The 27843-nt window shown below is 42.7% G+C and overlaps 1 protein-coding gene across 4 annotated transcripts in view; it reads right to left on the bottom strand.

Moving 5' to 3' along the window:
• jakmip2 (janus kinase and microtubule interacting protein 2) overlaps positions 1 to 27843 on the bottom strand; it is a 79056-nt gene that overhangs the window by 32044 nt on the left and 19169 nt on the right. For all 4 annotated transcript variants that reach the window (XR_010795468.1, XR_010795469.1, XM_066645401.1 and 1 more), the window contains exons 2-9: positions 26742 to 26942; positions 8762 to 9259; positions 7477 to 7686; positions 6614 to 6712; positions 6304 to 6450; positions 2970 to 3110; positions 2678 to 2731; positions 507 to 629 (exon numbers count right to left, since the gene is read on the bottom strand). Coding sequence is in view for 2 of the 4 variants with exons in the window: in XM_066645401.1 (XP_066501498.1) it covers positions 507 to 629; positions 2678 to 2731; positions 2970 to 3110; positions 6304 to 6450; positions 6614 to 6712; positions 7477 to 7686; positions 8762 to 9259; positions 26742 to 26870 (1401 nt within the window). In the remaining 2 variants the exon portion in view is untranslated. The remainder of the gene's footprint in view (positions 1 to 506; positions 630 to 2677; positions 2732 to 2969; positions 3111 to 6303; positions 6451 to 6613; positions 6713 to 7476; positions 7687 to 8761; positions 9260 to 26741; positions 26943 to 27843) is intronic.

Genomic DNA, 27843 nt, shown 5'->3' on the forward strand with positions numbered 1-27843 from the left:
ATTTACTGCCATGTCAGCTTTTCAAATAAATGTCAAACACTGTGTGAACTTGTTGTAAATGAAACGGGGAATTATGTAACTTTTTACAGTAGTATAAATACTTTAAAGTTGATTCAAACACTAAAGTATCATAGAGAGAACAAAGAGAAAAAGTTTAATTTCAGTAAAACTTGTTGCCACTCAACAGTGCTTAAACAAAACTTTACATAACAAATGCCAATGCTAATTCTTTTATTATTAGTGTTTTTGTTACTACTTGGTTTAGTTTTCTGTTCTACCTTAAGTATGTGTTTACACTTTCTGCTCCATTTAAGATGAAACTGAAAACTGGAATAAGCTGCTGTTATTCATTCCTCCATTACGTCACCCCTATCTTTTCATCTTTCCTCTTTTATTTTCTGCTTTGGGCACACCCTGGACATGCAGAACCCCTAGCGTTTGCCTAGTCTGCCCAATGGACGGGACTGTCCTGTCTATTCCAATGCACATGTTGTCTTAGGTCTCACCTCATCTACATCTTCATCTGGTGTTGCTGGAGTTCGATCCATACGTAAAGAGGCTACAGAGGAGGTCTCAGAATCCAATGACTCCTCATCATACCCAAAAAATGTGTCCACAACAACATGCCTCTATATAAGGGGTTCAAAATTTAGAAAACATTTAGAATGCATAACCATATTTGCAAAAAAAACTGGGACAGTGTGAAATTGAGAACGTTTAGAGTTTCTTGAAAAATATTTGCCCATTTTGAACTTGATGCCAGCAATGTTCCAAAAAGAAGTTGGGACAAGGGCTTCTTTACCATTGTGTTGCATCACCTCTTTTTTAAACAACACTCTATAACAGTGGTTCTCAAACTTTTCCCCCAACTTTGATAAAGGGGAATTTCCATGCCCCACCTGTCCCATATCACCCCCACAAAATGGTAATAAAATACACATGCAAGTTTACAATTTTCTAATTTATTTAAGTAACATCAACTTCTATCTTTAAATCTGTAACTTAACATTATAACACCAGATATAACATTGTTCAAAATGATCAAATACATATATACTATTCAGAGCAGCAAGTCGGGACAAGGCCAGAGACAAAATTAACTTGCTGTATGTTTGAGCACTTTCTCACAACCTGAACACAGCTAATATTAATGTTAACCAACTCTTAGATCCTCCTCTGTTACCCTAACAGTTATATACAAGCCGCTTTCATAACTGTAATTAGCCTTCATTGTTATCTGTTGTGCTCTCATTACTGGCTGGTAAAAAGTAAGTTTATAAACCAGACTCTCTGAAGAGGTGAATCGGAGGCCAGTGAAGCTGATTGTAGCCTCTTTATATTTGATCAGATGTTAACAAAGGCTGAAAAAGACCACCGTGTCTGAAAACACGTTATTCTCTGCGGTTTGTGAATAAACACATATTTTGCTTCCAGGCAAGCTACATTTTTCTGGTCTCCTATCTAATGTTCTTTTAGTATGTTTAAGGGCTATTGATGAATCCTTTGTGAGTGGGTGCTTTTTACTAAAGATGCTTTATAGGGAAAACAGAAAGGTATTATTAAAGACAGACTCATTAATAAAGAAATGCTCATTTTTTCAGACTCGCTGCTTCCCACCTGCAATACCTACATGCCCCACACATTGAGAAACGCTGCTCTATAAGCATTTGGGACCTGTGGAGACCAGTCACTGTAGTTTTGAAAGTGAAATGGTTTCTGATTCTTGCTTGTTTTAAGATTACAGTTGCTCAGGGTCTCTGTTATAGTGGTTTTCATTTCATAATGCACCAGTTGTTTTCCAGGTGTAATCCATGCAGAATGTGAATCTTACTGAAAGAAACAATGCCTTCCAGGAAAACGATGTCAGGATGGCAGCATGTTGCTCCAAGACTTGTAAATGTCGCTCAGCATTAACAGTGCCTTCACAGATGGGCAAGTCACCCATGCTATGTGCACCAGCTCACCCCCATACCATCACATAAGGTGACTTTTGAACTGTGTGCTTCTAACAGGTCGGATTGCCGCTTTAATCTGGAGGATGCAGCATCCATATTTTCCAAAAATAAATGTAAGTTTTGATTTGTCCAACCACAGGATACATTTCCTCTTCACCTTAGTACATCTTAAATGATTGGAGCCGGAGAGCCCATGCAGTGACTTCCACTACAGATATGTGTCTGGTTTTAATTAAATGCCTTCTGAGGGCCTGAGGACCACATCCAGCTAATACTTGTTTTGGGCCTGGTCCCTTGCATATAGAGATTTCTTTGGATTCTCTGAAAAGTTTAATGATATTATATGCCATACATGATGTAATCCCCAGGTTATTTGCTATTTTGAGGAATATTATCCTTGAATTATTTGCTTGTATTGCCCATCTGTACATATGAAAGACTCTGCCTCTCTGAGATACTCTTTTTAAATCCAATCATGTCACTAACATATTGCCAAGTAACCTCTAAACTTTCTGTAGCATTTCCCATTTTCAACATTTAAAATATTGTCTTAGTTATATTTTCAATTAAATAAAAGGTTTAAATGGTTTGCACATCATGGAATTGTGTTTTTATTTACATTTTGCTCAGTGTCCCAACATTTCTAGAAATATGGTTGTATACGACAGAAACTAGAATCACTATGAATCTAACGGGATATATACAAGCTAGTGCTATCATACCTTGAGGGGTCTGCTTCGTTTATGCCGCTTCTTCCTCAAGAGTTTTTCTCTATCCTTAAACACAGAGAATCAGTGACATCAAACACACCAAGTAATATTATAAACACACAGCAAGATTATCACAATAAAGCAAGTAATGAAACAACAAGAAAATATGATGTTTGACCTTTTATAATTATATAGAGGTGAATCATCTTTCACCAGTTTGAATAGCTGCTTAAGATTATATTTAAAGCCAGATCTAAATTATGGAAAGTGACTAACCAATTGGCCAAAACAATTTCCTACTCACTCTCGTCAGTTCATCAATCATGCTCTGCTGTTCTAAAACCTGCAGCTTGAGAAATTCTATTTCTTGGTCATCGTGAGCCTGGTCCAAATCATTCAAGGACTTTAGCTTCTTCAGTGGAATATGAGAACTTATTTTCTCTTTCTGTACAGGAAAAAAAAGAAAGAGAGAACAACATGAGTAAAATCTAAACTTCCCCTTATTAACATGTACCAACCATGAAAATTCATGCTTCTGTTTAGAGAGTCCCTTTTTTTTAAGAATCTAATGAATTTATTGTAGAATCAAACTTAAAGAACAACTCCTCTATAGAAATTGAAGTATGGAAAATATTTAATATTTGAGCATATAGTTTATATATTTAATTTTTTATTTTTATACATTTTTAGTTTTTCACGTATCCAAAGTATAATGTTTGAATATGTACCTTATTACAACAGAACCCCAAACAAAATTGTATTATCCAATACACAGTGTTGGGAGGGTTAATGTTCTAAATGTATTTTGTAACATATCCCATTAAATTACTCAAAGTGAGCAACATATTTTGAGTTATATGCAATAATTTGGAATACTAAATTGTTTTTCCTATATTTTAATGCAGTGTGAATGCTGCAATTACACGTTGCTTACGTTAATAGTGACTAGCTGAACGCATTAGAGATTTCCTGGATATAAATAACATTAGCTATAAAGGATTAAAAACTATAAAACACAAACAAAAAAGATATTCACTTAATTGCCTGGTTAAAAAAAGCAAAGAAAAAAAGACAATATCCACTTGACTATTTCCATAACTTTTAGGAGTGAAATCTTTTATTAATTGTATATCAAGTTCAAGATCGCGGTGGGTTTGGAGCCTACCCGGAATAACTGGGTGCAAGGTGGGAACACACCCTGGAAATTAGTTTCACACAGACGTCTTCTAACTGTCACAGTACTCACAGGTAACTTGAGACTGTCTTTGATCATCCTGGAGCTGATCATTGGCTGAGCCTTTGCCATTCTAACTATTCTTCGATCCAATCGAATAGTCTTTCATTTTCTTCCACATCTCCCTGGTTTTGCTTTCCATTTTAAAGCATCGATTTAGCTGAACTGCCTATCATTGTCTGCACTTCTTTGTAAGTTTTACCCTCTCCAATCAACTTTTTAATCAAAGTGCGCTGTCCATCTGAACAATGTCTCAAACGGCCCATATATCTCAGGCTTTCAAAGAGAAATGCATGTACAACATGTGCTGGCTTCACCCTTAAATAAGGCCCACCTACAGTGCCTTGGGAAAGTATTCGCCCCCCTTGAACTTTTCAACCTTTTGCCACATTTCAGGCTTCAAATATAAAGATATAAAATTTAATTATTTTGTGAAGAATCATCAACAAGTGGGACACAATTGTGTAATGGAATGAAATTTATTGGATGTGTCAAACCTTTTTAAACAAATAAAAAACTGAAAAGTGGGGCATGCAATATTATTCGGCCCCCTTCCGTTAATACTTTGTAGCGCCACTTTTTGCTGCAATTACAGCTGGAAGTCGCTTGGGGTATGTCTCTATCAGTTTTGCACATTGAGAGACTGAAATTCTTGCCCATTCTTCCTTGCAAAACAGCTCGAGCACAGTGAGATTGAATGAAGAGCATTTGTGAACAGCAGTCTTCAGCTCTTTCCACATATTCTCGATTGGATTCAGGTCTGGACTTTGACTTGGCCATTCCAACACTTGGATACGTTTATTTGTGAACCATTCCATTGTAGATTTGGCTTTATGTTTTGGATCATTGTCTTGTTGGAAGATAAATCTCTGTCCCAGGCTCTGTCCTCAACCTCCAACAAGTTTTCTTCCAGAATGGTCTTGTATTTGGCCCCATCCATCTTCCCATCAATTTTGACCATCTTCCCTGTCCCTGCTGACAAAAAGCAGACCCAAACCATGATGCTGCCACCACGTTTGACAGTGGGGATGGTGTGTTCAGGGTGATGAGCTGTGTTACTTTTAGGCCAAACATATCGTTTTGCATTGTGGCCAAACAGTTCGATTTTGGTTTCATCTGACCAGAGCACCTTCTTCCATATGTTTGGTGTGTCCCCAAAGTGGCTTGTGGCAAACTTTAAACGAGACTTTTTATGGATATCTTTGAGAAATAGCTTCTTCTTGCCACTCTTCCATAAAGGCCAGATTTGTGCAGTGTACGACTGATTGTTGTCCTATGGTGTTGTCCCACCTCAGCTGTAGATCTCTGCAGTTCATCCAGAGTGATCATGGGCCTCTTGGCTGCACCTCTGATCAGTTCGAGATCAGTCCTTGTTCGAGATGAAAGTTTAGAGGGACGACCGGGTCTTGGTAGATTTGCAGTGGTCTGATACTCTTTCCATTTCAATACGATTGCTTGCACAGTGCTCCTTGGGATGTTTAAAGCTTGGGAAATCTTTTTGTATCCAAATCTGGCTTTAAACTTCTCCACAACAGTATTTTGGATCTGCCTAGTGTGTTCCTTGGACTTCATGATGCTCTCTGTGCTTTGAACAGAACCCTGGGACTATCACAGAGCAGGTGCATTTATACGGAGACTTGATTACACACAGGTGGATTCTATTTATCATCATCAATCATTTGGAACAACATTGGATCATTCAGAGATCCTCACTGAACTTCTGCCGAATAATATTGCACGCACCAATTTTCAGTTTTTTATTTGTTAAAAAAGTTTGACAAATTCAAAAAATTTCATTCCACTTCACGATTGTGTGAAATTTTATATCTTTATGTTTGAAGCCTGAAATGTGGCAAAAGGTTGAAAAGTTCAAGGGGGCCAAATACTTTCACAAAGGCACTGTAATTCACAGAATGATTGACTTCACTAATTGAACTCCACAGTGCTGTTATTTTTGAACACCCCCCCTTTCAAATAATTATTCAAATACACAGACAGGAAGATGAAGTATGTTGGGGGGTGGACGTTAGACTTGATTTCAAGACAGTACAGTGAATTACACTCAGCAGCTGCTAGGGGGAGGTTAGGACACAAAAAAGCCCATTCTTACATGGTATTCCTTTAAATGTTTATAAAAGTAGCTGTTTGCTGATCAGATCATAAACAGCCACAACAACCTTAGTGGTCAGGTGTAGGATTTAAATGAGTGATAACAGAAATTTTGTGGCTGCAGGTAGAAGGAGAGTGGAGTGGGCCCTATGTGAAGCTTTAATGGATTGGTATAGCATATTCTACATCTTATACTGCATATGACTATAAAATACTTGTACCTTTGAAGTACCTGCAAATATATAAATAATAGCTCAAATTGGCTGTGAGTGGAAGATTGCAAGGTGGCACGCACCATCTCCAGGTTCTCCTTGGTCAGCCTCCTGAGTTTCTCTTCCATACGTTGAAGAGACTGAGTAAGTTCATCATTCTTCCTATTCAGGAGCTTGTTCTTTTCCAGCATTGGCTTACACTGTTTCTCTGTCTCTCGTACTCTCTTTAGCTAAGCAGAATACAGGGAGGGAGAGAGAGAAAGATAATATTATAGAGCAAAACATGACATAGTAATGTTAATATAAAAAAAAAAATCACAAAATATTTTTAAAATTACTCCTGTGTCCTTATTCTTTCTCCTTTATCAAATTTTAATTAAGAATTTAACACACCAACTCGTTTCTTTCATCAACCAGTAGTGTGTTACGGTCCTCTAGCTTGCGAATGCTAGAATTAAGTTCGGCAATTCGTCTTTGGTTTCTTCTCATATCCTACAGAGGAGAGAAAAAAAGTTAATATATATATATATATTTTGTGAAATGGAAAAATGTTGTGCTTACAACATTTGATATGTGTTCTGTGGTCTATTGTGAATAAAATATGGGTCTATGAGATTAACTGTTTTATTTACATGTATGTACATTTAGCTCAGCCTCCCAATTTTTTCTGGAATTGGGGTTGTATAATATTGCAGTCAGTTCATACATACATACATACATTTTCTTTTCCGCTATTCCATTTCAGGGGCGCGGTGCAGTCAGTTCATTAAACATAAAATATTACATTAATTTTTAATTCATTATGAAAGCTGTGTTACTTCAAAACCTTAAAATGCAGAGGTCAAATTTCATTTTACTATTGTACAATGACCATAAAGTACATTTTTTTTTCTTTTTTCCATCCTCAATAATTTAACTTGATTTAAAATTCTACAGATATGTTTGTGTTAGGCTTAAAAGGCTTTTTTAATTGTGTTGTTGGCATGCTGCTGTGTAACTGGTCAGTTGAGATTTATACAGGCTACTTAACACCCTGAATTCGACATTCAACTACTGCTCCACTCATTTCTCAACTCTGTCATGAGGTTGTTTATAAAGCAGCATGCAAGAAAATGCCAATAATTTGTGTGTACATAATTTGCTGGGGCTTTTTTTCTACAAAAAATGGTTATACAGTTACAAATATGACAAAACATAACTATAATATATAAATACGTTTTTACAAATAATTTGTGTTTTGTTTAGTGTTTCTTTACTGGGCTCCCACAGTGCTCAGCTCCATCACCAGCTCGTCCTGGGATCTCCCTTTTAGGGCTACCCAGGTTACATTCGGCCTCTTTCACAAGGAAAAGTTGCTCATCTAGTGCATCCTTCTGAAGCTGCAACTTCTGCAGGAACCCTGTAGTGGTCTCCAACTCTTTTTCCAGGGAGAATATAGTTCTGTCTTTTGCTTTGATTTCATCCACCTGGGGGAAAAAATGATTACAAAGAATTTTTGTTCATTCCTGTTTGGCTAAAATCCTTCTGTTGATTTGGTCCAATTTGTAAAGGCCAAAACATAGATTGATCATATTGGGATGAATCTACCCAGATACCATGGAGAAAAATCTTGATTGGTGTGCTTGTGACTTGACTCCTTTGGGCATGACAGAAATGTAGACTGAGAATTTTGTACATGCAGATGTAAAGATTTGGGGCAGAGCAGAACAATTCCAAAAGAGCTGACTGAATGCTTGACCAGCAGCCATGGTTAGTCAATATCAGATCTCTTATCAGATTAACTCTTCTAATCCACATTGAAACTGAGAGGTGGGAGCACCCTAAGATATCAGGCTTCCCTGCTAGCATCTATGCAAATGGGTAATTGCAAGGCTGCCTTCATCCAGGGACATCACTGCAGGTTTGTTTGCCTTCCTGGATTTAAATGCAGGATGTCTGGAATCCTGTTACATGATGTCCTGCCTTGCCCATTTAGCTCTCCTATTCGTGTGGTTTTATTTTTATTTTTATTTTTATTCCTTACTCCTACCTTGCCCACAGAATGTGTGGCATCTGTGAATGTTTGTTTGTCACTGTTAAACCTTGTGTCAGGGTTGGAACTTATATATTTTAAATTGTAACTAAATTAAATTAAACATTTCCAGCAATAATTGCAAAATGTACAAAACATTTTTACCTTAAAATTACAGCTTTAAAATCATTGTAATGTTTAACTGGCCTGTAAAAGGCAAAATCAAGCCTATGTCATTGCTGCTCAGGGCTCAGCACTGCAGAAACTACAATATGTAACTTTTGGAGGAGGGTAGGACTGAACCCCCCCACCACCAACTAATTTCAGTTAAGTGCTGTAAAAAAAATTTATACTAAAGGGGGCCCCAGGTGCAAAAAAACCTCAAACTTTCCTAGTGTTCCTTTAAGTAAAACAACAATAATTCTTCATGAATATAACACAAAATAATAATACATACAATATATAGTTCTACCACATATAGGTTTTATAAACAAACATGCTATTGTTAACACCACTGCCATAAAACTCACTAGTCGTCGAACGTCTCGTTCACAGTCCCACTTGATTTTGCTGATCTGCTCCTGGTGTGCTTGGTGCTCCAAGCGCAGGTCTCCTGCCTTCATTTTGTCAGCCTGAATCATGGTGCTGAGTGCCTCATCTGTGTGTCTCTTGGACTCCTTCAGCTCAGTTATCTCCTGAAGCAGCTTGACGCGCTCCTGGTCGAAAAAGCGGCGTGCTTCCTCACGAGCCTCTAGTGTTAAGGCTGTCCGCACCTTTTCCCCACTGCCATCTCGTAGGGCACTGAGTGCTGTGCGCAGCCGCTGGATCTCACTATCTTTGATCTTAGATGTGCGTGCTAGCTCCTGTTCATGCTGGCGTGTAAGTGACTCCCGCAATGACGCAAACTCTTTCAGCTTCTCTTCATGCCATCGTGCCCGCTGCTCAGTTAGCGCTGCTGTGTGCCGGTGTTGCTCCTGCTCACGAATGCGTTTGGCCTCCTGCACCTTGTCTCGTTCCAGCTTGTTCACCTGAATAGAAAAGAGGGGTAAATTTAGACAATACAATAATCTATTAACATCTTAACTACAGCTGTGAAATTCCTTGATTTATTAAACTCCATTACTTAATCACTTAAAATGTCTCTTAAAATTGTGCAAAAATGTCTCTAACATGTGCCGCCCATGTGCAAATCATTAAAATTTTATATTTAATTAAATACTTTGCAAATATTCAATGTTTCAAATGTTGAAACTGAGGAATTTTATATTCATTCATTCATTGTCTGTAACACTTATCCAGTTCAGGGTGGGTCCAGAGCCCACCTGGAATCATTGGGCGCAAGGCGGGATCACACACTGGAGGGGGCGCCAGTCCTTCACAGGGAAACACACACTCTTTCACTCACACGAGACACCTTTTTTTTTTTTATATATATTTGCACATGTTGAGTTTGATGCCAGCTAAACTTTCTAAAAAAGTCTGATAAATTTGTGTAATGCTACAAAAAATTATTATTTTGCAACAGGTTAATGACGTGTGGGTTTTAGAAGCACCTTAGAGAGGCAGAGACTTTCAGAAGTAAAAATGTTGAGGGTTTCACAACTGAGAGAATGTGTGACCAAATAACAGACGTGTTTATGTAGTGGAAACCACGGCATGGACTCAGAAACACATCCCAAAACCACTGTCTGTGTCATGGCTGAAGGGAGAAACAGGAGATGGATGTACATGGAAGGACGTTTAATAATAAAATTTATTAAAACAAATAACAAAATAAAACACAATCTGAAAACAAACACTGGCAGGTCACAGAAACACAAGCTAGAACAAAACAGAACAGAACTAATCAGCCGTGAACTGGTGTAGACATACACAAAAAACATTCAAACACAAAAGCACACATCTACACATAAGACCACACAAAGGAGCACTGAAAACAAGTGTACATATATAAACATGACCACAGACAAGGAACACCTGAGAAGGATAACAATGGCAGGATCTGGCACAGGAGGCACAGGTGTGAACCACAATGAGAGGGCAGGGCAATGGTGGAGAAGCTTTGGTGCTTCATATCAATGTCTTTGTTTACATGTGTTTTTTTTATCATGTTGTTATGCTGTACAGAATATATGGAGGGCAGGACTAATCATTTGTCACGGATACTCAAGGCGGACGCACTTGCTAAAACACAGTAATTTTAATTAAACAAAAGATATAACGAAACAAAGACAGGCAACAGTGGAAACAACAAGGCTAGAAATTTAAACTAAACGACAGGACTTGGAATGGAGAGAAACAACAGGATATGAACAGGAACAAACAAAGGTGAAACAACACGACTGGGAAAGATCTAAACAAAGGTGAAACAACACGACTGGGAAACTAAACGAAACGACATGACTTGACTTGACTTGGACAGAGCAAAACAACAAATGACCAATAAATGGTAGAGATACAAGGGGACTTAAATACTGAACACAGACAGGATACACCTGGACAGCTAACGAGGGGGCAGGTTAACAAATGACACAGACGAGGAGGCGGAACAAAGGCAGGACAAGGGCGGAGACAAGGACTATAACAGACAAAGCCATGTGCAGATAAAGCACATGGCAGGGACAACAGACCTGACAGGATGAGGGCGTGACAGATGCCCCCCCCGAACGCGCAACTCCCGGGGCGCGTACTCCTAAATGCCCCAGGAGCTGGCACAGGAGAGGGCACGGAAAACAAGACAAACTAGGACAAGACAAGGAACCATTAGGAGACAGGACTCAGGACAAGACAGGAACAGACATAGGAACTGGGGACATGACAGGACCGGATATATGAGACGGAACACGGGACATGACAGGAGACTGACAAAGGGGGGCAACAGGAGACTAAACAAGAGACTGGAACAGACTGGAAAGGACGGGAGTGGACACAAGGCTTGACTGGAGACTGGGGTTGTATATTAGACAGAAACTGTGACAAGACTGGGGACTGAACAGTTTTGGGGACAGAAGACTGGACATGGGCAGGTGACAGGACAGGGGACTGGAATGGAGACAAGAGAGGTGACTGAACACTGGGCGGATACGGGGACTGGACATGAGGCAGGACAGGTGACAGGACTGGGTGCTGGGAATGGACAGAAGACAGGACAGGACCTGGGACGGAAGACTGGACAGGGGCATATGACTGGACAGAGGCTGGGTGCTGGGACTGGAATGGATTAAAAGGGGTCTGGACATGAGACGGGACTTGAGACAGGACAGAGTGTTGAAACAGGGACTGGACTAGACCAACAGGGGACTGGACAGTACTTGACAGGGGAACAGGGTCCAGAACATTTACGGGAACAGACACAAACACAGTGACAGGGACTGGGACAGAGACAAAGGCGGACACAGGTACAGGGACAAGGAGACATAGGAACCAGGAAAGGGACAGACATAGGAACTGAAATAACATGGGGTGCCCAGGACTGGCCAAAGTCTGTGGGGCTGTCCAAGAAGCCAGCCTGGGCACAACTCTAGGGATCAGCCCCGAAGTCCTAGGGGCCGATCTATGGACACGACTTGGAGCGGCCGGGGCCACAGTCACGGGTGCAGAGGCGGCGGGGGACGCCGCCTTCGCAGGGACAGGAGCGGCTGAGGAAGCCACCTTTGCAGGGAGAGGAGCGGCTGAGGAAGCCGCCTTCTCAGGAACACGAGCGGTCGTGGAAGCCGCCTTCCCGGAGACAGGAGCGGCTGGTACCGCGTTCACGGAGACAGGAGCGACGGGCGCCGTGTCCACGGAGACAGCAGCGGTGGGCGCCGCCTTCCCCGGAGACAGGAGCGGCGGGTGCCACGTCCACGGAGACAGGAGCGGTGGGCACCGCGTCCACGGAGACAGGAGCGGCGGGCGCTGCGTCCACGGAGACAGGAGCGGCGGGCTCCGCGTCCACGGAGACAGGCTTGCAAGCTTCTCCTGGATGTCAGGAGGGAGTACAGAGAGGTGCCTGGGAGCTGGGGGCCCTGCGACGACGTCCACGGAAACAAGAGGCCCTGCAGCAATGTCCACGGCGGCAGGGGGCCCTGCAGCAACATCCTGCACTGGAGCAGTTAAGGGTTTACGGGGTCTTATGGGCGCACTCTTGAGGGATTTCTTTAACCCTGGATCCCCCAGAGGTGCGCCCCTGTTAGCCTCACTTCCCTTGTCCAGAAGTCGGAGGCTAACAGCCCCCACCCTTAACCTCCCCCCAAAAAAATTTCCCCGGACCTGAGGGGGTAATCCACCATCAAGAGGGTGACTCCAGCACGCTTCTTACGCCGACTCCTTCGACTCGCGCTGGAGCAATCACTCGATCCACAAGTTGCCTCTTCCTGTAGGCGCTGAGCGACACTGGCGTGTATCTGCCGGAGCCGGCTACTCCATAACACAGCCCTGTTAAATGGATTTTCTGTGCTAGCTGCATCCTTTTGATCGGTTATTCTGTCACGGATACTCAAGGCGGACTGACGGAGGCGGACGCACTTGCTAAAACACAGTAATTTTAATTAAACAAAAGATATAACGAAACAAAGACAGGCAACAGTGGAAACAACAAGGCTAGAAATTTTAACTAAACGATAGGACTTGGAATGGAAAGAAACAACAGGACATGAACAGGAACAAACAAAGGTGAAACAACACGACTGGGAAACTAAACGAAACGAAACGACATGACATGACTTGACTTGACTTGACTTGACTTGGACAGAGCAAAACAACAAATGACCGATAACAGGAAGAGATACAAGGGGACTTAAATACTGAACACAGACACGATACACCTGGACAGCTAACGAGGGGGCAGGTTAACAAATGACAAAGGAGGCGGAAACAAAGGCGGGACAAGGGCGGAGACAAGGACAATAACAGACAAAGCCATGTGCAGATAAAGCACATGGCGGGGACAACAGACCTGACAGGACGAGGGCGTGACATAATTGCAGAAATGAAAAAAGAGCACAAATTTTGTTCATAATATATAACACCGGCATCAGTGCTTTTCTTGTTCATTTTAGTCAAAAGTAAATACTAGATGATCTACCACCAAAGAACAAAGAAGACCAAGAACATTTTGTTGATTTTAACAGTTATAATCACTTATTTATTCATTGTAACAGGTTAAAGCACATGGAGTTTAAGGAGGCTGTGAGCAGCTATATGGAGTTTTATAAACACACCAACGTCACAAAATGTCTCCCCACCACTTCCCTTTACAATATTTCAGGCAAAGACACACACTCACATGAAATAAGACAAATTCAGCAGTCCTCAAAATGTGTTCCTGTTTTATTTACTATAATTCAGCCACAGCTTGCACTGAAGAACCTACCGTTTATTGGTTCCAGCTGGTAACAAATTTTTCTGGTTTATGTCGGTGGAAACGCACCGAACAATTCCAAATTAAGTTCACAAACTGCAATGTGAAATATGGCTGGACTAATAACAGAGGGTGTAACAGAACCACCTTAAGTTCTCTTTGTGAAACATGGCTGAACTAACAGTTCCTACTAGCGCATGCGTTTCAGCATTATGAGTCTGACAGTCAGTCAGTAATGGTGACTGTTCATCACCCCATCCAAAAATGTTAAAATTCACGAATGAAGAAAATTATATATAAACAAGACCCAGAAACCCACACGGACGGGGAGAACTGTCACACTCTGGCCCTGTCCTGTGTCTGTTGTCACCACCATGTGCTCATGTAGCACATGGCTCTTTGTTGTTGTCTCTGCCCTAGTCCCGCCTTAGTTCTGCCCTCTCATCAGTGTCTCCTTTGTAGTCCTGCCCTCATTATCAGTCCCAGGTGTTCCTTGTTTATGCTCTGTTTATATATAGTCCCTTTGTTTATCTTTCCTGTTCTTAGTGCCTTAGTGTGCTTCCTGTTCCAAAGAAGGCAGCATCTGTCACCCGTTCCTGTGACTGTGGCTTCGGCCGCTTCTGCTCCTGTGACTGTGGTGCCGGCCACCTTTGTTTGTGTCCCTAGATTGGCCCCAGGGATTTTGGGGTCGATTCCTGGGACTGTGCCCAGGCTGGTTTTTCGGACCTCACCTCAGACCTCGGACCTCACCTCCTTTGTCGGTCTCTGTCCATGTACCAGTACCTGTGTCTGCTTTTGTCTCTGTCCCGGTCCCTGTAAACGTCCTGGTCCCTGTTGTCCTGTTAAGTCCTGTCCAGTCCCCATTTCAGCCCAGTGTCTCGTTACCTGTCTCTTCTCCTGTCCTGTCTCAAGTCCAGTCACCTGTCCTTTCCCAATACCCAAACTCAGTCCTGTCTCCAGTCCAGTTCCCTGTTTATAATCATGTCCAGTCTGTTCCCATCCAATGTCCAGCATCCTGTCCTGTCCAGTCTCGTGTCTCTACTCCCATCCTGTCTAGCCCTCTCCAGTCCCTGTTCTAGTCTGGTATCTTGTTTCCAGTCCAGTTCAGTCTCCTGTCTCTGTTCCCGTTTTGTCCCCAGTTCAGCCCCCACTCAGGTTTTGTCTCCAGCCCGTTCCTCTTTTCAGTCCAGTGTTTTGTCACCTGTCTCTAATTCTGCCTTGTCCCGTCTCCTGTTCCCTTTCGTAAGTTGCCTGTTCAGTCCCTTGTCTAGTCTCCAGTTTCGTTGCTCCCCTTTAGTCAGTCTCCTGTTTCCGGTCCTGTCATGTCCCCAGCTCCATTTCCTGTGTCTGTTCCTGTCTTTTTCCGAGTCCTGTCACCTGTTGGTTCGTTGTTCCGTCAGGCTTGTCTTGTTCTGTCTTGTTTTCCTTGCTTCTCTCCTGCGCCAGCTCCTCGGGGGTCTAGGTTTAAGTGCCCCGGGAGTTGCGCATCTAGGAGGGGGCATCTGTCATGCCCTGTCCTGTGTCTGTTGTCCCCACCATGTGCTCATGTAGCACATAGCTTTGTTGTTGTCTCCGCCTTAGTTCCCCCTCTTCATCAGTGTCTCCATCTGTGTCTCTTTTGTAATCCTGCCCCCTCATTATCTGTCTCAGGTGTCCCTTGTCTGTGTTGTATATTTAAGTTGGTTGTTGGACATTCCACTTTAGTTTGTTTGTATCATCTGTTCCTCACTTTGTGTCGCTTCCCTTTGTATGTCAGTCTGGTCTGTATGTTCCTTCATTGTGCTTTGTGTTCTCATTTAGTTTGTCTGTTTGTACCTTTCTTTTCTATTAGTCTGTTCAGCTCTCCCTGTCTAGGTCTGTATGTATCTGTTTCTAGTTTAGATTTCTCTGTTTAGTGCTCCCTGTCTTAGTCTCTGTTTAGCTCTCTTTGTCCAGATTAGTCTCTTTAGCTTTCTCTGTCTCTTTAGCTCCCTCTGTCTAGATTTCTCTGTCCAGCTGTCCAGGTATCTCCTGTTTGAATCTCTCTCTGAGTTTTGTTATCTTGTGTATAAAAAGTCATTGTGTTATAGCGTGTGCATCCACCTCTGTCAGTCTGCCCGGTCCTGACAAGAACACACCAAACTCCTCACAGACAGACATCGAGAAGCAGAACTCAAACCCACAACCTCAATCACTGGGTGCAAGCCAAGAACACACCCTGGAGGTGGTGCCAGTCCTTCACAGGGTAATACACACACTCACACATTCACACCTACGGACACTTTTGAGTCCACCTACCGATGTGTGTTTTTTGGACCGTGGGAGGAAACTGGAGCACCCGGAGGAAACCCACACGGACACAGTGAGAACACACCAAACTCCTCACAGACAGTCACCAGGAGCGGGACTCAAATCCACACACTCCAGGTCCCTGGAGCTGTGTGACTGTGACACTACCTGTTGTGCCTCACATTAGGATTTTAACCGGAAAATAGCTTCAGAATTCACTTTCAGAATATTCTTACAAGCAAGGAGATGTCATCAATGTATGCTGGTTTTTGGTTGTGTTCACACAAATAAGAAAATGGATTATGGCTTAGGAATGTGATATAGCAGTGTTTTAAGGGTGATCTGCCAATGTAGCAGGATTCAGTCTAACCTGGTCTGGAATAATTATGTCTACCTGCTTTCTTGATTTTTGGCTGACCTGCAGGTTTTACTAGATATATTTGCAGAGTTGATTAGCATATGGGTCTACATGACTACCAAGGTTACACATCAGATCAGAAGGAAAGGTTTAATCAGCTATTCAGATAAAGCTCAGTAAAAGGAATAAGACTTAGCTGTCTATATGGTCCACACACTGTAAAATCAGCATATTGTGGCATCTGCCACAGTGTTTGTGGGGGGGGGGGGGGGGGCATATTTACCCAGAACTGCTTGCATATAAATAGTTGATAATAATTGCTAATGTTTGTTTATGTGTGCTGTTTTATTTCATGTCATTATGTGGGTCTTGTTTAGTGCTAAGGTAGGTCTTGTTCTATGTAGTTACATGTGTTTATTTAGATGCGTGTGAGTGTGTTACCGTTTTCGTGGTGTGTGGGAGATGTATAGACCCAAGCAGTTCTGTGAGTATTGGGGGAGGTAAAAAAACTGACTGATGCTCGTCTTCTTTTTCACAAAAGAGAGGAATAAACGTTCCTAGAAAAAATGCAAGTGCGGTATTCTTACTCCTGCTTGCATGCCACAAAAAAGGTATGGTCCGGCTCATATTTGTGGCCAAACCTATTGGCACATATGATTATTTAGTATTTAAGAAAAAAAACATAATACTAATACATAATAGTAATACGTGAATATGTACTAACATTATGTCACTAGAGTTTTTAGTAGCATGTCCAAGTACAATATATAAAAAATTTTAACTTGTGTAGTGTGATATGACGAATGTGTATTAATTTCTAATAAGAAAATTGACTTTCTGAGATTTGATTCTAACACCCAGACTCTCTGAAGCATCCCCTCCTTGCACCAGCAGATGGAATTTGAGATAAAACAGAGCAGTGTCATAAAGACCACTCTCCAGGGACCCTTTTTATGACCTAAGGCCACACAGGGTCAAGAGAAGAATCTTTTGGGAGACACTCCTGAGGATCAGTTTATGCTCGGTATAAAACTGCTTAATGAAGAACTTCTCAAACTACAGAATTAAACATTAATTCCCATTGATTTAAAACAATTTGAAGTTACATATGTATACAACTGTTTGAAATGAATTCCATTTGCACAATCAAAATGGGTGCGATTAATTTACATGTGTTTAAAGTCATTTTTTTATGTGAAATTATGTAGAACCAAGGTAGCCACATATTATGTGAGTATTTGGTAAATAATTGTGTAAAACATGGTTGTCTTAATGATATTACTTTGTGTTAACATATAATCTTTTATATTGCAAGGTATGATTCAGAATCCTGGGACATTCATTCAAAAAGAGATGGTCTTCAAATCTTTGTCTTGTCAAGGGTCATAAATTTTATGTGATGTTACTACCAAGGTACAGGAAACAGCCAATCAGGAGCAAGAGAGGCTCCAATCAGGTCTTCAAGGCGGGTTTTCTAAACTGTGGTAAAAAGCCAGTGGCGCCAAATGAGAGGGGCTTCTTTCCGCATTTTTCCACCCTTTTCACAAACCTTCGCTTCACTTCACACTTTTTCTATTTTAGCCTTTTTTCAAGGCTAAAGAGGAAAATGACTCGGGTTTTGAAATGTCTCTGCAGGCGTCAGACTCTCATGGCTTTCTTAAAAAGTCTTGGGCCCCTCAAGCGTGGTCCAGATACAACAGAAGTTCTATTTTAATTTTATCTCTTGTAGAAAACTATAGTTTAAGAAAAGCTATATTTTAACTTCAGCAAAAATTCAATACCACCCAGAGCATTAAGGAGATGTCTGATCTTCAAAGTGATAAAAAAAGCTTCCGGATCAGTGACGAATACGGCCACACGCACCCTCAGAATGACCTTCTGAAATGAGGCCCAGGAGAGACCTGCATGGACGTGTCTCTCACAAGACGGCAGATCAGCGATGACAGAGAATCCCCACAGAGAACTTCAGAACGCCACCAGCTCCGACGGAGGGGTCGCCATGTCTGAAAAGGAACAGCCTACGAGGCCCGCATCTGCAGTTCTCCAGGAAGCCGTGCCTGAAAACACTGCGCGTCAGCGACATGCTCCCAGTCCATCTCCCGGGATATATGAGGTCACATGGTTTAATTTCTTTCATAGCTCAGGAGGTTGGTGCGGAATGCTTGCTGGGATAAACAATAGCCTTTCTAGAATCTAGGGTAATTATCATAGAGAAATTTCCTCATATATTAATCTCCCTGTTCCCTCATGTATCGCTGTAATCCATTTCATTATATGAATGTATAATCAGTATTCATTATTTGATATAATTATTAATAAACCAGTTGTGTGATAAAACCAATCCTTGGTTATTTGTTTGTGCACTTTTCTTGTACGGAATTATTCCTTCCAGTCCAGATTCAATTTCAGAGCCAAGAACCTACGGCAGGTCAATGAGCATAATTCATTAATAATGATTAATTCTAGCTAAAATTAGACAGGTTTAGGAACTACAAATTATTTAATGACTCCCAAACATGGAGCTCAACAAAAAGAATTAACGGCTATCCCGTCAGCGGGATATAACTGAAATTCCACATAAACACGTGTATAACTCTGAGAGATTTTATCCTAGAAAAAAAATTCAACATACCTCAGAAACTTTGAAGGGTCTACTTTCCAACTATATATAGCTTGAATCGAAATATATTTTTATATATTTTTATATTCTTGTGAGAGAAGCATAAACAACAAGAGGCACATTTTTGAGGTGCAAGCTTTTTTTGTTCCGCCCATAGACACGTTCTGTGTCAGGATCACGGAGCGGACTGACTGAGGGCGGACACATTTGCTAAAACACAGTAAATGTTTATTCACGGAACAATAACAAAACAGAGACTTTTAACATAAGGAAAACAGGTTAAACTAGACACTACGAAATAAACAGGGTAAACGGGACAGACGGACAACAAAAAAAAACTACGGAGATAGACAGATAACATGACCGACAGGACTGAAGACAATGGAGAAATGAGAAATGTTCGACAAACAGGACGTGAGACAAGAGGGCTTAAGTACAAGACATAAATGAGACACACCTGGACAGATAACGAGGAGGACGGGTTAACAGATGACACAGACGAGGAGGCGGAACAAAGACGGGACAAGGGCGGAGACAAGAACATAAACAAAACATAGCCATGTGCTGAGAAAGAGCACATGACCGAGGAAAACAGACACGACGAGACGAGGGCGTGACAGATGCCCCCCCCATGAACGCGCAACTCCCGGGGCGCGTACACCTAAACCCCCCAGTAGTCGGCACAGGAGAGGGCACGGAAAACAAGACAGACTAAGACAAGACAAGGAACCATGGGAGACAGGACTCAGGACAGGAAGGGAACAGACACAGGAGCTGGGGACACAACAGGACCGAATATCTGAGATGGGACATGGGACATGACAGGTGACTGACAAAGGAGGGCAACAAGAGACTGGAACGGACTGGACAGGACGGGAGTGGACACATGAGACTTGACAGGACAATGGGGTTGCACATTGGACAGAAACTGTGACAAGACAGGGGACTGAACAGGTTTGGGGACAGAAGACTGGACATGGACAGGTGACAGGACATGGGACTAGAGTGGGGACAAGACATGTGACTGAACATTGGACGGATACGGGGACTTGAGACAAGACAGAGGGTTGAAACGGGGACTGGACAGGACTAACAGGGGACTGGACCTGAGACAAGACAGAGGGTTGAAATGGGGACTTGACCGGAGACGGGACTTGAGACTGGACAGGGGGTTGAAACAGAGACTGGACAGGGCTGACAGGGGACTGGACAGGACTCACAGGAGACTGGACTGGACTTGGCAGGGGAACAGGGACCAAGACATTCAAGGGGACAGACACGAATACAGTGACAGGGACTGGGACAGATACAAAGGCAGACACGGGCACAGGGACAAGGACAGAGACAGGAACCAGAACAGGGACAGACAAGGGAACCAATATAACAGGGATACCTAGGACTGGCTAATGTCTGTGGGGCAGTCTGAGGAACCAGCCTGGGCACAGTTCTGGGGATCGGCCCCGTAGTCCTTGTGACCGTCCCTCGGACACGACCAGGAGCGGCCGGGGCCACAGTCACAGGTGGTGAAACGGCCGAAGCCATAGTCACTAGGACAGGAGCGGCTGAGGGAGCCGCACTCACGAAGACAGGAGCGGCTGAGGGAGCCGCGCTCACGGAGACAGGAGCGGCTGAGGGAGCCGCGCTCACGGAGACAGGAGCGGCTGAGGGAGCCGCGCTCACGGAGACAGGAGCGGCTGAGGGAGCCGCGCTCACGGAGACAGGAGCGGCTGAGGGAGCCGCGCTCACGGAGACAGGAGCGGCTGAGGGAGCCGCCTTCACGAAGACAGAAGCGGCGGGTGCTGCCATCACGGAGACAGGAGCGGCGGGTGCCGCCATCACGGAGACAGGGGCGGCTGAGGGAGCCGCCTTCACGAAGACAGAAGCGGCGGGTGCCGCCATCACAGAGACAGGGGCGGCTGAAGGAGCCGCCATCACAGAGACAGGAGCGGCTGAGGGAGCCGCCTTCACGAAGACAGAAGCAGCGGGTGCCGCCATCACGGAGACAGGAGGCCCTGCAGCGACGACCACGTAGACAGGGAGCCCTGCGACGATGTCCACGGAGGTAGGGGGACCTGCAACGTCGTCCACGGAGGCAGGGGGACCTGCGACATCGTTCACAGAGGCAGGGGGACCTGCGACGTCGTCCACGGAGGCAGGGGGACCTGCGACGTCGTCCACGGAGGCAGGGGGACCTGCGACGTCGCCCACGGAGACAGGAGAAACTGCGACGACGTCCACGGAGGCAGAGGAACCTGCGACGTCGTCCACGGAGGCAGGAGAGGCGGGCGTCGCGCTCACGAAGACAGGAGAGGCGCGCGCCGCGCTCACGAAGACAGGCGCGGCTGGAGGCGCCGTGTTCATGAAGACAGGCGCGGCTGAAGGCGCCGCGTTCATGAGGACAGGCGCGGCTGGAGGCAGCGCATTCACGAGGACAGGAGTGGCTGAAGGCGCCGCGTTCACGAGGACAGGTGCGGCTGGAGGCGCCACGCTCACGAAGACAGGAGCTTTTACGAGGACAGGAGCGGCCGTTGGCACCGCGTTCACGAACACAGGAGTGGCTGGAGGCGCCGCTTTTACGAGGACAGGGGTTTGTGCTGCTCGCCGGGCTCGCGCTGGAGCTGTAGAGGGTTTAGGGGGTTTCACAGGCGCACCCATTAGATCCCTCAGAGGTGCGCCCCTGTTAGCCCCACCTCCGTAGTCCTGAGGGTGGAGGCTAACAGCCCCTACCCTTAACCCCCCCCAAAAAATTTGCCCGGACCTGAGGGGATAATCCTCCAGCGAGGGGGAGACTCCAGCCCGCTTTTTCTGCCGACTCCTTCAACTCGCGCTGGCGCAATCACTCTGTCCATAATTTGGCTCTTTCGAAGTCCTAGACGCTACAATAGCCCGAATTATGGACGTTTGGACTTCTCCTACCCTCCGAAAATACTTGTCTGCGCTAGCTGTGTCCTTTTGGTCGAACATTCTGTCAAGATCACGGAGCGGACTGACTGAGGGCGGACGCATTTGCTAAAACACAGTAAACGTTTATTCACGGAACAATAACAAAACAGAGACTTTTAACATAAGGAAAACAGGTTAAACTAGACACTACGAAATAAACAGGGTAAACGGGACAGACGGACAACAAAGCGAAACGACGACAAAGGGAATGAAACGACGACGGGGAAAACTACGGAGATAGACAGATAACATGACCGACAGGACTGAAGACAACGGAGAAATGAGAAATGTTCGACAAACAGGACGTGAGACAAGAGGGCTTAAGTACAAGACATAAATGAGACACACCTGGACAGATAACGAGGAGGACGGGTTAACAGATGACACAGACGAGGAGGCGGAACAAAGACGGGACAAGGGCGGAGACAAGAACATAAACAAAACATAGCCATGTGCTGAGAAAGAGCACATGACTGGGGAAAACAGACACGACGAGACGAGGGCGTGACATTCTGCCATTCATATGTTAAAAACATTTTAATTCAGTGGCTGCGAGTGGAGGATTAGAGGCTGAGAATTTGCATGAAAATGCTCATTTGTTTATTGTAAACACAGAGCACGTCAGGAATTTGTTTTCATTCTCAGGAAGGCTTCATCATGGTGCACACATGCACACAGCTGCGGACTGCGGCGTTTGAAAAAGATTCAGCTCATCTGCCGAACTCGGGGAGGACAGTGAGGAAAAAGGACTTTATTTCGGGAAGTGGACTGATCCCATGGAGGATTTTTTGTGATATGTAAGTGAAATCCTTTCTTTCAAATTAAATAAACCTCTCTTCAGTGTTCATTCGTGCGTACCGTGTAAACACCGCAAAATCCGGGTAAATTTAAATAATTATCAATTCAGATTTTTGAAATTCTTCATATTTTTTGTCAAAACATACCTTTACTCATTTGGAAAATTTGTTTTTGTGATTGGAGTGAGTTTACCAGAGTCTTTGTGTCACAAATATGGAGACTGTATGAATTAAATATTTTAAACCAAACAGTTCTTGAGAGTAAAATTTACCATTGCCAAAAATAATACTCTAATTTCATATACGGCAACCACAGCTGCCTGTTTCTGACTGTATATTTGACAGATTCTTTTTTAGTGTTCAGCATCTCCGTACATCATTTCACATACAGTCATGTGAAAAAGTATTTTTGAACATATTTAAACATATAAACATTTGAGTTTATTTGAACAATACTGAGAAATTGATATAACTAAACAAATTAAACTGAAGAAATTATTTTTAAACAAAAATGTTGTAAAATGTAATGAATAAAAATGTAAATTTCTTGTGTTAGGACACCCTATGAACTAATAGCTGGTATTTCGCCCTTTGGCTGAAATAACCTCAATTAGATTGTAGATTGTTTCCTTTAGCAATCTACCAGTTCCTTTCCTTTAACCATCTTCCGACATCGACTGGGAGGTGGTTTTTACCATTCCTCCATGCAGAATTCTTTCAGCTGTGTGATATTTGAGGGGTTTCTTTAATACACAAATCACCCCACAGCATCTCAGTAGGATTAAGATACGGGCTCTGATTTGGCCATTCCAGAACTCTCCATTTCTTACTTTTGAGCCATTCCTCATGAATTTACTGGAATGTGTTGTCTCATGGTCCATGTCCACTTCTGCTTCAGTTTTTGAAAAGACCGTCTCACATTTTCCTCAAGCAACCTCTGATACAGTGAAGAATTCATAGTAGATTCTATGATGGAGAGCTTGCCAGGCCCTGCTGCAGCAAAGCAGCCCCAAACCACGACATTTTCACCTTGCTATGGGGTTCTTGTGCTCAAATGCTGTGCTGGTTGTCTTCTGTTACTGTGCCCAAATAATTCAACTTTGACTCCATCATTGTCTATGTGCTTTCTGGCTTTAATCTTGCCCTTATGTCTTTTTGACAGCAAGGGTTTCCTCCTTGTGCAGTCGTTTCCTGATGGTAGATTCAGTCATGTACCTTGACATCAACTGTGGCAAGAACCACTTGTACAGGGGTTGGACAATGAAACTGAAACCCCTGTCATTTTAGTGTGGGAGGTTTCATGGCTAAATTGGAGCAGCCTGGTGGCCAATCTTCATTAATTGCACACTGCACCAGTAAGACCATGTGCATTCAATGGTTCAAACATTTTATCCTGAAGGCGGTGCCGTGTATCAGGATGACAATGCACTAATACACACACCAAGACTGGTGAAAGATTGGTTTGATGAACATGAAAGTGAAGTCAAACATCTGCCATGGCCTGCACAGTCACCAGATCTAAATATTATTGAGCCACTTTGGGGTGTTTTGGAGGAGCGAGTCAGGAAACATTTTCCTCCACCAGCATCACATAGTGACCGGGCCACTATCCTGCAAAAAGAATGGCTTAAAATCCCTCTGACCACTGTGCAGGACTTGTATATATCATTCCCAAGACGATTTGACGCTGTATTGGCTGCAAAAGAAGGCCCTACACCATATTAATAAATTATTGTGGTCTATAACCAGGTGTTTCAGTTTCATTTTTGAACCCCTGTAGGTCCTGTGATTAGGACTGGGCGATGTATCGATATATTAATATATATCGAGATAGAACAGAGTGGGATATGGGATGATAATATCATTATATCAATATTTTAAGTTTTTAAAAGTCTAAATCTTGTACAGGGCCATTCTGTGCTCTGCTCAGCTCGTCTGCTTCACTCTGCTCAAACCAACAATCTCTTTCTATCTCTCTCTCTCGCTCTCTCTCTCTCACACACACACACACACACACACATACACACATACATACACACACACACAAAAAAGAACAGTGGTTCGGTTATTTGTTAATGGTTTGGATTTTACCGGTCAGATGAGGAGCAGAAACAGCTATTTGCAAGGAATGCCGAAAGGAGGTAGTATCAAAATGTGGGAATACTCCCAGCCTATTTCACCACTTACAACAGCAGCACACACATCTTTATGAAGCTGTTAAACTCAGAGGTGCTGCAGCTACTGTTCTGAAGTATTCACGTCCCAGTACAGTTCCCATAAACCAGTTCAGACAGCATTGCAAGCTTCATTAGCTAACGCTGTGCCTTATGAAAATAAAAATACGAAGTGGCGTGGTATTACTAAAGCCATAGTTTACTACGGACAAAGAGTATGCTCCCTTTCTCACCTGTAGAGAAAAAGGGCTCCAAAAGGCTGATTAAAACTCCTGACCCATGATACCAATTGTCCAGTTGCAATTTCTTTGCATGAGAAGCGCTGCCTAACATGTACATTTAAGTCAGACAGACCCTTTCCAACCGATTCGTGGGAGTAAAACACTTGCCTTGATGGCAGATACATGGTCAAGTCGCACCTGTCAGCCATATTTGAATATCTGCTTTATTGAAGATTGGGAGATGAAAATGTGTGTCTGCAGACGAGCTATTTCCCAGAAGTCCACACTGGGGGCACATAGCCAAAGCCTTTACACTGTTCTTAAAAGCACTTTATTACAGATTTTGTAGCTCTATAAATTAATAAATTACTAATTAAGTAATTTGACATATACTTTTTCATTTATTAAAATAAAGACTAATGTTTTCTGACATCTTTCTTGCTTTGCTTTATAACTGAATTTTTCAATTGTACAAATGTACAATTATGGCGAAAAGTTGATAAAAACCTGTCTTAAACTGTCACGCCCTTGTCCTGTTGTCTGTTTTCCCTGCCATGTGCTCATGTAGCACATGGCTCTGTTTGTTACTATTCATGTCTCTGCCCTTGTCCTCGTCAGTCTCGTTTGTAATCCGTCCCCCTCGTTATCTGTTCCAGGTATCCGTTGTCTGTGTTATGTATTTAAGTCCTCATGTCTCACTTCCTGGTTGTCGGTCAATTGTTTCATTTCCAGTTGTTGTTTCCTTCTGTTTGTTTCCTTGGTCCTCCATTCATGTCTACAAGTCATCTCTACGTGGTGGTTTTTGAAGCACTGACTCCAGCTGCAATCCAGTCTTTGTGAATCTCCCCCACATTTTTAAATGGGTTTTGTTTCACAATCCTCTCCAGGGTGCGGTTATACCTGTTGCTTGTACAATTATTTCTTCCACATCTGTTCCTTCTCTTTACCTCTCTATTAATGTGCTTGGACAGAGTTCTGTGAACAGCTAGCCTCTTTACAATGATCTTTTGTGTCTTGCCCTGTTTGTGTAAGATGTCAATGGTCGTCTTTTAGACAACTGTCAAGTCAGCAGTCTTCCCCATGATTGTGTAGCCTACAGAACTAGACTGAGAGACCATTTAAAGGCCTTTGCAGGTGTTTTGAGTTAATTAGCTGACTACTGAGTGTGGCAGCAGGCTTCTTCAATATTGAACCTTTTCACAATATTCTAATTTTCTGAGATATTGAATTTGGAGTTTGCATTAGTTGTCAGTTATAATCATCAAAATAAAAGAAATGAACACTTGAAATATGAGTATATAATAATGTATGTGTATAATATACAAGTTTCACTTTTTGAATGGAATTACTGAAATAAACTTCTTGATATAAACTTGATATTCTAATTGTATGACCAGCACCTGTATATCTGCATAATATTACTTTGCATTGTACCTGGGAGAATGCATACTGAATTGCATTCTGTTAAGTTTGCCCCTCATATCTCATACATGCAATGCCTAGTGAAATACACAATATAAGTGTGTGCTGACCAAATGAACTTTTCCTCATGAACTTTTCATTTTCACAGGCCATTTAGACATGCATCTTCAGCTGTATGTAAAATAATTTTAGCTTGTACTCTAAAAAGTAATTGGAAGAAAATCAGCCATGTAATAAAGTGGTGAGGACATGTCCCCAGCATCACCAAGGTAAATCACATCTATAATTTTGTGCAAGGAACAAGAGTCTCAAAACCAATTAAATTTCTAGCTAATGCAAATAAGAAAATATATCTGTTACAACACCCACCTTGCATTTTTCTTGGTGCAGCTCAATTTGAATGTCAGTTAGTTTAGACCTGAGATCTTCATTGGCTGCCTGTAAAGCAGAGATGAGGGCTTCAGGCTTTTCACCCTTGGGGCGTCCTTTCTTTGCCATTGGATCAGATGTGTTATAGTAGTCTCAAATACCAGTTGCGTCTTTTCTTCATTGTTCTGGCAGACGGATCACCTTTGGGTAGACAGAATTAACATACACACATTATTATAAGAGAGAAAAAGCTACTTCAGGTGTGATGTTTCATTGTAAAAGAACTATAACTTCAAAATCACTTAATATAAACATTGAATGAGAATTTCATATACTTGTAGCTTTATAGAGTTCCTAACCAAAATAAGTATGCTCAGGCAACAGTGGCAAGTAAAGCCTCCCTCAAACAAATGATGAAACCTAAAAAATAAAAGCCCAAAACACAGAAGGGGGACTCATCTATTTCTGATGGACACTGTAGGTAAGCATTATGAATAAAGAATTTTGGAAATACAAAGAGTTTAAAATATTCTATAAGGTCCTGTTGTTAGCATGATATAAAAATTAAGTGTTAGGTGGATGAATACTGAGCAGCTATAGTTAAAGGCCCAGTCTTATCAGTCATTTGGTACAGTTAAGGTGAGACAATCCCCTATGCAGTCTACTTCATGGATGTGAGCAGGAACCTCCAAAAAGAGACTTGTTCTGCAGGGTATTTGGGGCTTGTACGTGCTGCCTAGTTAAAACTGGTTGGATGTCAGGCAGACAGCGAGAGCCCAATCTGGACAATCTTTCTCCAGCATCAGGTTGGACAGATAGTTTTTCAGCTTGGTAAAGAAGCATACCATTATTAAATATCTAAATTTTATATACCAATATTCATATCTTTGTGATTAGACACAAGAAGCTGAACCTGTCTATACTGGCTAAGTACCTTTGCACATTCTTGAAATCTGGCTGTAGTTACAAAGTTCATTATATTTGAAAACAGTGAAATTAAATAAAATTCCAATAAATAAAAATGACAATAAACAAATATAAAACATTGTCACGGCCGGGCAGGAGAGGAAGAGGCGGACGTATACGCAAGGAATTTATTAAC

Source organism: Hoplias malabaricus, chromosome 15, assembly GCF_029633855.1.
Source record: "Hoplias malabaricus isolate fHopMal1 chromosome 15, fHopMal1.hap1, whole genome shotgun sequence".
NCBI classification, from domain to species: Eukaryota; Metazoa; Chordata; class Actinopteri; order Characiformes; family Erythrinidae; genus Hoplias; species Hoplias malabaricus.